The 11,799-nt window shown below is 36.5% G+C and overlaps 1 protein-coding gene across 1 annotated transcript; it reads left to right on the top strand.

Moving 5' to 3' along the window:
- Window positions 1–2,069: 2,069 nt before the first annotated feature.
- On the top strand, window positions 2,070–11,594 carry mettl14 (methyltransferase 14, N6-adenosine-methyltransferase non-catalytic subunit). The gene is made up of 11 exons (XM_015004977.2): window positions 2,070–2,303; window positions 2,636–2,724; window positions 3,892–3,979; window positions 4,882–4,959; window positions 6,358–6,445; window positions 6,529–6,619; window positions 6,697–6,838; window positions 8,050–8,142; window positions 9,052–9,168; window positions 10,746–10,956; window positions 11,100–11,594. Exons 1-11 carry the CDS (start codon window positions 2,238–2,240, stop codon window positions 11,402–11,404), a joined length of 1,368 nt encoding a protein of 455 aa, XP_014860463.1. The 5' UTR covers window positions 2,070–2,237; the 3' UTR covers window positions 11,405–11,594.
- The last annotated feature ends 205 nt before the right edge of the window (window positions 11,595–11,799 follow it).

Raw genomic sequence — 11,799 nt, 5'->3', positions numbered from 1 at the left:
ATTGTTTGGGGAATTTTGCCCAAAGTTCTTCTAAAGAGAATTCACCTCCTTCACAATGTAACTTTTACATTGTGAAACTTTCCCTGAAAATCTTCAGGGAAAGTTGTAAAGTTGTAAAACTTCACTGAATATTATCTACTGGCGATCTGTCCATGGTGTACTCTTCCTCTTGCTTTATGGCCTCTGGAAATAGGTACCAGCTCCCCCTTGACCTTGAAAAGATAAGCAGGTTCAGCCAATACACGGATGGAAACCCTTCAGAGAATAATTCCCTAAAAGTTTCCAGAACAGTATAAACACCTTTCACTGTGTAACCCTTAGAGAACCTTCAGAGAACACCCCCTAAAGGTTCTGTGAAAATTATCATCAACTTTCAAAATGTAACGTTTGGAGAACCATCATGAGTTCCTAAAGTTTCCCCTTAAAGTTATGTTATAAATTGTAATGGGTTTGCCAGGAACATTTAGACAAGCATCATTGAAGGTTCTTTCAGAGTTTGTGTCAGGATGGACACTTTGTGTTCATTCAATTCTTTTATTTATCCAGATTTGTCTTAAATGGACTTTCAAAGCAGTTTAGGGAACATTTAGGGTAACACTTTATTTGAAGGGGGGTGAATAAGACTGACATGACACTGTCATAAACATGACATAGCACCTGTCATGAACATGAAAAAGCCTTCATGAATATTTATGACTGTTGTCATAAAGTGTCATTCGGTAAATTATGACACTTTTAATACAAAGTTGACATTATTCAAAATGTCTTTGTTATGACAACTTGACATTAACCAAGAAATCATTACTGATATAAATTTGTTATAAAAGTATTAATGATTGCACTTTCAAAATTAGGTAACTTTATGTTATTAAAGGTAAAGTTTTAACAGTAATGATTTCCTGGTTAATGTCAAGTTGTCATAACAAAGATATTTTGAATAATGTCAACTTTGTATTAAAAGTGTCATAATTTACCGAATGACGCTTTATATTCATAAAGGCTTATTCATGTTCATGACATGTGTTATGTCATGTTTATGAAAGTGTCATGACAGTCTTATTCACCCCCCCTTCAAATAAAGTGTTACCACATTTAGTAATGTTGGGGGAGGGGGGAGAGAAAAAAGAAAGGGCAGTATTTCATTGTTTTATATATTAAGTGAGAGAGATTCAAAGAGTCTCTTACAGGTCCAGAGTTGCAGGTTGGATAACCCTGATCTAGCAGATGAAAACTTCAATACTATCTCAATACGACTGCAGGTAAAAGTGCAACAGCTTAATTTAGTTCAATTTTTAAGTAAAACCGTAAAAGTAAAAAAATAAATAAATAAATAAGTAAATAAATAAATAGGTTACAATTTCTGTGGGAGCACGCATAAGAAATTGATTTAGTATTATCTCATCTCTTCAGTACAGGGGCTGAAGGAGCCAGGACCAGTTCTTCAGAAGCAGTGGTCCTTGCAGCTCCTGCCAAGAATTGCCTATGAGTTGCACACTTCCATTGTAATAAATACAGTCAGTGTCAGTCATTTGCCTAAGTGCAACTGATCTCTTGCCTTTTTTATGTGGGGCAAAACTAAATCAATTGATAGCTTACCAGAGCACAGTGGTAATGCGCACTGGTTGTTCACAACTTTTCTCTTTATATTTTGAAGTCCTCGCTTGCTCTCTAAGCATCAAAGTCTTTAGAATATTTTTCAAGAAATGTGTTTACATGTTCATATTTCACAGCAATCGGTAAAAATATAATCTACCTCTTAATGTTCTTTTAAAAAGAGGTGTCTTCAAAATTATTTGAAGAGGAATCTGCGAAAGCCAAGAACGGCGTCATAGGTGTCGTCATCACGGGGCGACCATTTGAAAACTGGCAAACAAAGTCGGCTTACACCGGTACTCGCCCACGTGAGCGGGGTTACAAACTAATATTCAGTTCGCCGCTACAGTCGAACAATTAATACTTCAATTTCTTTAATTCCTTACTTGAACACAGAGTTAGACTTGTCTTTAAAGCAAGAGCCCCAGTTTCAAAAGCCGCGCTTGAAGAGATTCCAACATCGAGAAAGTCGTGTGTTCCAGTGTACATAACAAGCGTACCTATTGTGAATTTTAGCGGCTATCTTCCCTTAGCAGGTTTTGATTGGAACTTGCTACTGTTAGATGTATGGAGAGATTTAAATGCATCTTGACTGAGTTTTATTTATGTGCATTTTAAGAAACTATTAAGCCATTATTAAAGAAATGAACAGCCGACTTCAAGAGATACGCGAGAGACAAAAGCTAAGGAGGCAACTCTTAGCTCAGCAGGCAAGTATACAAATCAATCAGTTAGCTTTAGCAGCAATAGCTGCAGGCTTATACTGGATGAATAAACTCTTTATCACGGACAAAACTTAATTTGATCGACAGGTGCTTACATAACTCCCCCATATCTGAAGAAAACGGGTACTAGTTTTACTTCCTGTGTAAATTAATGCAACGGATTGATTTTCGAGACTCTAGCTAACAGTAAGCTAAAACATTGCAAAAATAAACAACAACAAAAAGCAGGATATTGACTGACGGGAGACATAGCTTAAGACACGTTACTAACATTATGCTGTATAGTTGTAATGTTTGTTATTCTTTTCAACCAACAGTTAGGAGCTGAGAGCGCAGACCGCATTGGAGTTGTCCTGCACAGTAAAGATGAGCTCAAAGAGATAGAAGAGACAAGAGAAATATGCAGGTAAGATAAAACACATTGACACAGACAATATCTGCAGCTACTAATACATTTGAAAAGAAATAAAAGTGAAAATCAGATTAAGAAGATTAATTTAAAAAGCCTAGTTTTCCAAATCTATATTTTCTTTCAGTATAGGATTTTAAAATTTGGTGTAGATGTTTAATCCAAATTTGACAAGGTCTGAACCAAGAATTGTGCATAATAAATGTTATTTTCACATATTTTCATATTATAACTCCAGCTGTTGAGTTTAAAGCAGAGTTAAGATATAAAATTATATCCCAGTTTTATGACATGTCATAATCCACAAGCATCACCTGAAAAGTAAGGAGTACAGACACATCTGTAAATCTGTCAAGACATGGGTGTCCACCTAAGTTATCACAGTCAACAGACCTGTGGTAACTTCTGTGGGAGCTGGGGAGAATTTGTCAACAGGACAATTTGTGATTGTGTACTCAAGGCAGCTGTTGTTGAAAGAAAACCACAATACATTTGCTTTGAAATTTGTCTAAAACTATGTAAGGAACTCTGGTCAGATGAGAATATAATGAATAATTTTTTTGGCCAACATGCAAAAGTGCAAAGTGTGGAGGAAAACAGTTACTGGACATTAGCCTTAACATGTCCTTTTCACAGTGAAAGATGATCTTGTACTGTGGGAAAGCTTTTTTGATCACAAAGGATGGGAAGGTGTAAACAACTAAATATTGTTTTATCCTTGAAGAAAAAAGAAAAAAAGAACTGGAAAAAATCCAAACTCTGTATGTGCAAAGCTGGTATGAACACAATGTGGTTAGTTCTGTTTCTTTTCATCACCTTTCCGGAAGGCACTTTTTTTGTTAAGCAGCAATGCATTGTTTTTTTTTTTTTTTCCATAGATGTAAAACAAGCACGTGCATTTAATACCACTTGCATGTGTACAGTTGGGTTTTTGCCTACAGTTTTTTTTTTTTTTTTTTTTTTTCTGAGAAGCAGTTGTCCTGCATTGCATCTTTTTATAATGCAGTTGAGATGTGGAGTGGTTTAATTTGTAGCAGGTGTGATTAGGAATAAAAATGACCGTATATGCAGTCTGTCAAAACAAAAATATGATCACTGTCAAAGGTCGCATCTTGTTTAGAATGTGCAGGCACTTGAGGACATTATAACTGTTTTGTTTTACAGAGCTTCATATGATAGTTCAGCCCCTCCTTCTAAAAAAAAGCCACAGACAGACGGAGAGGACACAGAGGAAGATGTAGAAGAGCAAAAAGTGAGTGTGTTGACTCGATGTTTGTCATGCATATACACCACTTAAAGAAGTGTCCACTTTATCTTTAAAAACAGGCTTAATGATGGCATAAAATAGAAACAGAGTTAACAAAAAATGTATAAAGCATTTGGTACAAGTTAATTAAAAGGCAAACAGCACTCTGAATCATGTTTCTTGTAAAGTTTCCAGGAATGCATTTGTATTTTTACAAATAATAAACCTGCAGGGAACACAATCTCCTGAATTCTGCTGAAGATTAAGTTAAATGTTAAGCACTGGTTGTCTAACACTCTCTTTGACTCCATTTTACAATTCACTTAAAGTTGTTTCATTACAAGTCAGAGGACATTGTTAAATGTTAGGATGCTCTTTGCATATCCGATATCTGATCTCTGTGTTTTTATATTTTTTCTTAGAGTACAAGGAAGTGTTTCAAGGGCTGTGATGTGATTCAGCCAATAACTCATGATTTTTTTTTTATGTCACAGTCTGGTATCGGGTCAGCCTACCTGTACTCATTTAGTGATCTCAGTGTTACGTCACTCTTAGTACTGCCCACTACCAGAAAAAGAAAATGAATCGTGTTTTTCCCCTTTTTGTTTCTTACTCCAAATTCTTAGGTTTTCGTTTTGTTTTGTTTTGTTTTGTTTTCAAGGTCAGTTCTCTTAATCTCGTTGTTGTATTTTCATATATAATCACAACAGAGAATCCAACTATTAATAATTGTGGCTCCATAAAAGTCAATTCACAATGATTGTGATTTTTCTCTCTTTTTTTTTTCTTTTAAACAAATGATTGACATTTGTAGAAATATATCAATATTGTGTTGCTTGTATTACACAAAATGCATATGTCTTCATTCTAAATTGTGTGTTTGTACATGCTGTGTTCGTGTGAGCTAGGATGAAGTAGAAGTGCAGCAAGAAGAGGAGAGCAACCCGTACGAGGAAGTATACAAGGATTCCAGTACTTTCCTCAAGGTCGGAACATATTTTTTGCACCCTTTTTCAAAAATGTCATCAGAGGATTAGTTTAGAAAGTTTATTTTATTGAGGCAGTAGAACTTGTGCCCTGCATTAACTACGTCATAATTTCCAATAACTGTAGATGAAACTTTTAATTGGTTAGTGTTGGGTAAGTCAACAAAACCCCTCCTTACAGGACAGTATCAGGAAGAAGATTTTGATAAATACTCAGAACCACATGATGCTGGAATCTCTCCAGAATTCAGCAGCACTTCCTAGTTAAGACGTCAATGGCACTGGTATGTCCTGCAACGAGTTTCACCCTTTGGAAAGTTGTGGTTTTAAGTTGTGACTTACTGAAATAACTCTGTTTTGAGTAACAGAAAGTGGAGTTTGCCAAGGCATTTAAGGTCCTCAGGGAAAAAAACAGAAAATATGTTTACGTTTTTAAAATCCACTTTTACAGAGTTTATATTCTTTAATTACTGACACTCACGTGTTTAATTCAAGTTTTTTGTCATCTCCTGTAATCATTACATTTAGTTTCTTTCATGACATACAAAAAAAAAACCATCCATAAATCTTGGTATTCAATTTTGACTTATTGGATACCAATAAGTCAAAATTATTGGTATATAACATTGACCCCTGCTTTGCAGTCTGTCTGGATTTTGAATTTAACTAGATGTGAAAAAAATCACAAATCTGTCTGAACTACATTAGGTTTGGCAGACATGAAAAGCTAAAGAAAATAAATACAAACTAAAAGCTCTGTTTTGTCACCTTGAGGCGTGTTACACATGACTGGTCATCATTCATGTCTTTCAGACAGTGACGCTCTTGAGATAAACAAGTCTTATTTTAGCTGTGACTTTGCAGCTTGAAGGACAGGTTTTGTTGGGTCGGTTAACTTACTGTCAGTGGAAGGTGTCAAAGTTCAGACTTCAATCCAGCAGAGAATCTGCAGCAAAACTGTGGCTCAGTTTTCATCTCCGCCTTGTCACACGTTGATATTCTTCTAGTCCATGCATTTAACCTAAACTCCCTAGAATTACTATTTTTGCTTGGTACTGTATTTATTTTTATAGAATATGACAATTTTCTTTTTTTTTTTTTTTTTTTTTGGAGATGCACATTCTAACAGTAAATGAGGTATTTCATTTCATTGTCAAGTATGCACTTATTTCAACGTACATGACTCAGAAATGATGGCAATGATGGACAACTTAGCTTTGTTCATATGAAATCTATAAAATTTTTATCTTTGTGGCACAATTAAGTATTTTCATGTGCATTGAAGTTAAATTGTAAAATGGGTTAAAAACACCCAATAATTTTTTTTGGTTCTTGCCCTACTTTGCAAATGTATTTCCTTCCCTCCTCACTGACTTTCTCCCATTCTAAAATTCTCAGGGTACCCAAAGTTTAAACCCCCACAATGACTATTGTCAGCACTTTGTAGACACTGGACACAGACCACAAAATTTCATCAGGGACGTTGGTGAGTATATTATTTATAGTTGGGTTTTTTTGTGTGTTTTTTTGGCTTGTGTTCTTGTGCGAACTATGTCTTCTGTGTTTAAGGCTTGGCTGACCGATTTGAAGAGTATCCTAAACTGCGAGAGTTGATTAGACTCAAAGATGAACACATCTCCAGCACCAACATTCCTCCTATGTAAGTTAAATAACTACTTAAGCTGTGATGCTTAACCTGGTTTCAAATATGTATTAAATATATAAATTTGTGTTCAGGTATCTCCAGGCGGATCCGGAGCATTTCGACCTGCGGGAATTAAAAAGCGAGTTTGACGTGATCCTGATTGAGCCTCCCCTGGAGGAATATTACAGGGAGTCAGGCATCAGTCACACAGAACGCTTCTGGACCTGGGATGATGTCAGTACATAATTTATTTTATCGCTGGTTCTTATTTAGTAGCTGCACCCAGTGCATTCATTTCTGAATATCATTTGACCTAGTTTGGAGGGGCACTAGAATTTATTGCAACAGTGTTGCTTTTGACTTCTCTTGTAAAAAGCAACTTAAATCTATTAAGCTTTCAATTCAGTGCAGTTTATTTATATAGCCTCACTTCACATGTCCCTAGATGGTTTACAAAGACAAACAAAAAATGTCAATCCAGTCATCCATACATCCTAATTGATCCTATTTATCAAACAATGCAGTTAAGTTTCATATCTAAGGAAACCCAGCAGATTGCATTGACTTGCAACAGTGGACAGTCGCTTGCATTGTGTTGTAGACTTTACAGCAGTTCCTTTACTGACCATGCATGTAGCGACAGTGGAGAGGAAAACTCCCCTTTAAGAGGAACAAACTTCCCACAATTTGAGAAGACAAAGCATACCCATAAAAACAGAAGCAGTGATCCAAAAATCTATAGAGCAAATGTGAATGTTAAGTTGTTGGTGTTAAGTATTTCAGCCAGTGCCTACCTACAGGAAAGTGTCAAAGCTAAACAGAATGCCGGACCAAATGTAGCTTCTGTAAAGAGAGAGAGAGAACATCATAGTTAAAAGATATAATAATAATGATATACAACGCTGACAACCTCCGTTTTCCGTTGAGTTTGGCAAATGGAGGTTGCTGGTGTCTCACTGGTTTAAAAGCGATGGAAACAGCCTTCCATCTCTTTTAAAAGATACGTAATTGGATGCCAGCTATATGGGACACTCAATTTGGGTGGCTTTAGTAACACATGTGGGGATATTTAAACGTTAAGGGGTGTTCTTGAGCTTTTGATGGGAAGTTTGGAAAAATCTGACTTCCAGACACAAATAACAACATAAACAAACATAAAAAAAATGGTTGTAATAAAATGTGAAAATGTGACTACTATGAGCCAGCTGTTCTGTGTAAAACAAAACAGCAAAATAAACTGGTTGGTTTGTGTTGATAAAGATCTCCAACAGAAACAAAGAACAACAAGACTGTGCAATGATCTGTTTGATTACTAGTGAAACTTTTTTTTTTAGAGCTTATAATAATAAGACTTAGCATTATATAAAATGTTTACTCATTTCTATGATATATTTGCTATGGGGATTTTTATTATTTTCATTATTTTCCAATTGTGGCTGTTATAGATCATGAGATTGGAGATTGAGGAGATATCAGCTTTACGCTCCTTCGTCTTTCTCTGGTGTGGCTCTGGAGAAGGTCTGGACCTGGGCAGAATGGTAACAGCCTTATGTGATTAATTCAGACACCAGTTGCTGTTGGTAACAGGCTAATTCATCATACTTTAAAACATACTTCTTCCTTTTTCCTGGTTTGCATGAATAAATATTATTTTAACTTATTTTTTTCATTTCTTATCACTGAGACCTATCCCATTACCTTGGCAACATGTTAACTGTTGGGTTTTTGGCGCCTTTCGTGTGTTTTCCTTCATACCTGCACTATGCTTGGTATTTGTTCGCCACCATAGGCATCTTATTTCCTGCTTGGCAAAACAACTCACAAAGACCTTTATTTTTCCTGATGACAGTTGTCTACTGTTGTGACGTTAATCCATTAGACTTATCAGTCACAATGAGTCACAGCCTCGCCCTGTGGGATGAAAATGTCTTTTATTGTGGTTTTTACATGTCCTGGTATGTTTATGCAACAGTTTTTGTTTTGTTTTGTTTCTTTCAGTACTGACTCTGCAGGAATTTTCACATTTTAAATCTAAAGGACTTGAGATTTAGGTTGTGTGTTTAAATCTGTTGAAGGATGCAAACTCTGAAAATTTTTTCTAAGTAGAGAAATTTAGAGTTGCTGGTTGACTCTGAGCATGTTTTTTTTTTTTTAAGATTTTCTCATTTTGAATGAGTAACAAGTATAAAAGAAAAGTTCAAAGTTTATATAAGGGTCTTATTGTTTTACTTTTATAGCTTTCAAGCTGTTTTGATGACCCAGTAACTGGCCACACTGGCATGAAAGCAACTGACTGGTGTTTGTTTAACTTAATTAAGTACTGCTGGAAGCATAACTGATCTACACCCTACCAAGGAAACCTTACTATCAAACCTTTTAATAAAGAAGTCAGATGTTGGCATGAGCTACCAAATGCTCTTGTTACAAACTCCTTAACCTGATTTCAGTGCCTGAGAAAGTGGGGTTTCAGGAGGTGTGAGGACATATGCTGGATCAAAACCAACAAGAATAACCCAGGAAAAACCAAGGCCCTGGACCCAAAAGCAGTTTTTCAGAGGACTAAGGTACAATGCACATACACATAAGAACCAAATAAACTGATATGCTGCAATTGTATGTTCATGTAAACTACTATATAAAATTGCGGATTTTGATCACGAGGTAAAAAAAATCATTTTTCCTCAAACCCCTAATTGTCACACTGTTAAAAAAAGTATCTTGTGTAACTAACTATTTACACCAATAATTGTGGTAGTTCTTAATTGTGATGCATTTAATGACAAGGCTAAAAAACAAAGAAATCAGATATTTCAGTACTTGACTTCCAGGTCAATGCTCAACCACAATCAAGATTAAATTGGCAGCCTAGTCTTTGTAAAGATAATGGTCACTTATTCTCTTCATAAGTCTTTTTCTGCTCCATCTCTAGTTTCTGTTTTTAGTCTGAACTCAACATTCATAAATATCAAATATGTTTCCACCAAGATGTTGTAAATAGCCCACATTTTTTGACAAATGTAAAAAACTTTAATCTGGAAAAGTCCAGAGTTTTGAAATGAAACTGTCTAAAGAACTCAGGCAGTGCCATTCTGGAAAAACTTGTTCCCACCAAAACAGGAACATTTCATGTTAGAGCAGTGGTTCTTAACCTGGGTTCGATGAGTCGGTCTCAGGGGTTCGGCGGAGCCTCTGCCGCGGAGGTAAAGACACACTTGTGTAAAGTCGTTATGACGCCCCGCTTTGCCATCACTTGCTGCAGAGGATCACGTTACATTGCTGAGCCAATCAGTGCTACGGAGGAGCACTGATTCTGTAGCTTTCGGTGTACTTCTAAATCTGCTCCTTAGTCGCATGTTTTCAGGGTTGCTACTGCCTCTAGTGCCGTGGGGGTGGTAACGCAGCTAATATAATTACATACTAAATCAGAATACCGCAAAGTCTTTATTATTTATTATTAATTTTTCATTATCTTAAGAATGTAGAGCTAATTAAATGATCTAAACAAGATCTTAAAGTGGTTCCAGTTTCTCTCGATGGCCAACCTGTTGAAACTGTGCCAAATTTTAAATACCTTGGGTCGTTCCTGGACAGTCAGCTCAACTTTGCCAAAAACACTGACTATATTTTGAAGAACTGTTCTCAGAGACTCTACCTTTTAAAAAGACTTAGTGATCATGGGGTGACCCAACTTTTTTCCTGGTAGCATAACCTTTACACGGAACAGGAAGGAAAACCAACTAGTTTGCTCTATCACTTTCTTGTTGTTTCTTGTCAGAGCTATCTGCACTTTATCTAGTTTTTAAGGAAACTAAATGAAGGGACTAGAATGATGACTGCTGATTAGATGGGCGACACAGAACAATTTTGGAAGGAATCGGTATTATTAGAGGGACGAATGTCCACTGAATACGTCACAAATGTATTTGTTTGTAGTTTTCTGTTGCCCAAGTAACAGCAACATTTTTAATTGCTGCCGTTTCATTGTGTGCTTTCATAAAAAATAAAAAAAAAATCGTGATAAAATAATTTACCTGTTATCTTTATGCCTGAAAATATTCCACATTAGGACATAAGTTAGGTTTTTATATTACGAGTCACTGTGGTATAAAATGTACTAATGAGTAAGGTGTGTTTATTCCAGGAGCACTGCTTGATGGGAATCAAGGGAACTGTGCGAAGGAGTACTGATGGCGACTTCATCCATGCCAATGTGGACATTGACTTGATTATTACTGAGGAGCCTGAGATGGGAAATGTGGAGAAACCGGTGGAGATCTTCCACATCATTGAGCATTTTTGTTTGGGTCGCAGGAGGCTGCACCTGTTTGGAAGAGACTCAACCATCAGACCAGGTGGGATAGTCAGACATTTATTGTAAAAAATAAAAATACAAAAAATGTTAAAAATATTTGGATTCATGATTAAATTCTTTTTGCTCTTTTTGATTTATAGCTGATCTTGGTTATGTAACTACTGTTTTTCTTTCTGCTTCCAGGCTGGGTGACTGTTGGTCCCACATTAACGAACACCAACTTTAACCCGGAGACCTACGCCTCACACTTCCCCATGCCCGACTCCCATTTATCTGGCTGCACAGAAGAAATAGAGAGGCTGCGGCCAAAATCACCTGTGAAACTCAAATCGGACCGTGGAGGTGGAGCACCCAGAGGGGGCCGCGGGGGGCCAAATGCTGGGAGAGGCGGAGACAGAGGGAGAGAACGGAACAGACCCAATTTCCGTGGAGACAGAGGGGGGTTCAGGGGAAGGGGAGGGCCACATCGGGGGTTTCCGCCACGCTAGAATGATGAGTGATTGTTGATGCTCCTTTTTTGTGGTTTTTCTTTTACTCAGTTGTTGTGGTCAGTGAGAATCCAACAAACTTTTACTGGTATGGATTTTTTTTAAACTGCTCAGTTTGAATATTTTTGCATAGAAATTCTGTAGATTAGATTCAAATAATGTTTCTAAAAATAAATTTTTTTTCACATAATGCTTCTGTATTTTTCTAGATTCTTTCTGTGTGATGTTTGTATTTATACACTTGTAAACTCAAATAATAACTCACCCAATCACATGGCAGCAACTCTATGCATTTTTGCATATCCAGATGTTGTGACGATTTGCTGAAGTTGAAAGCAAGAATCAAAATAGAGAAGAAAGAGGATTTAGGTGACTAAATGTGGCATGATCTTTAG

This window comes from Poecilia mexicana, unplaced genomic scaffold, assembly GCF_051168715.1.
Source record: "Poecilia mexicana isolate PSO_F unplaced genomic scaffold, ASM5116871v1 scaffold_1, whole genome shotgun sequence".
Lineage (NCBI taxonomy): Eukaryota > Metazoa > Chordata > Actinopteri > Cyprinodontiformes > Poeciliidae > Poecilia > Poecilia mexicana.
Note: the sequence above shows the minus strand (reverse complement) of the source record. Positions and strands in the feature narration are given on the sequence as shown.

Coding starts and splice junctions, on each gene's coding strand:
- mettl14 (XM_015004977.2), top strand. CDS start 2,238: ATGAACAGCCGACTTCAAGAGATACGCGAGAGACAAAAGCTAAGGAGG. Junction 3,980..4,881: donor AAGATGTAGAAGAGCAAAAA/GTGAGTGTGTTG, acceptor CGTGTGAGCTAG/GATGAAGTAGAAGTGCAGCA. Junction 8,143..9,051: donor GTCTGGACCTGGGCAGAATG/GTAACAGCCTTA, acceptor ACCTGATTTCAG/TGCCTGAGAAAGTGGGGTTT.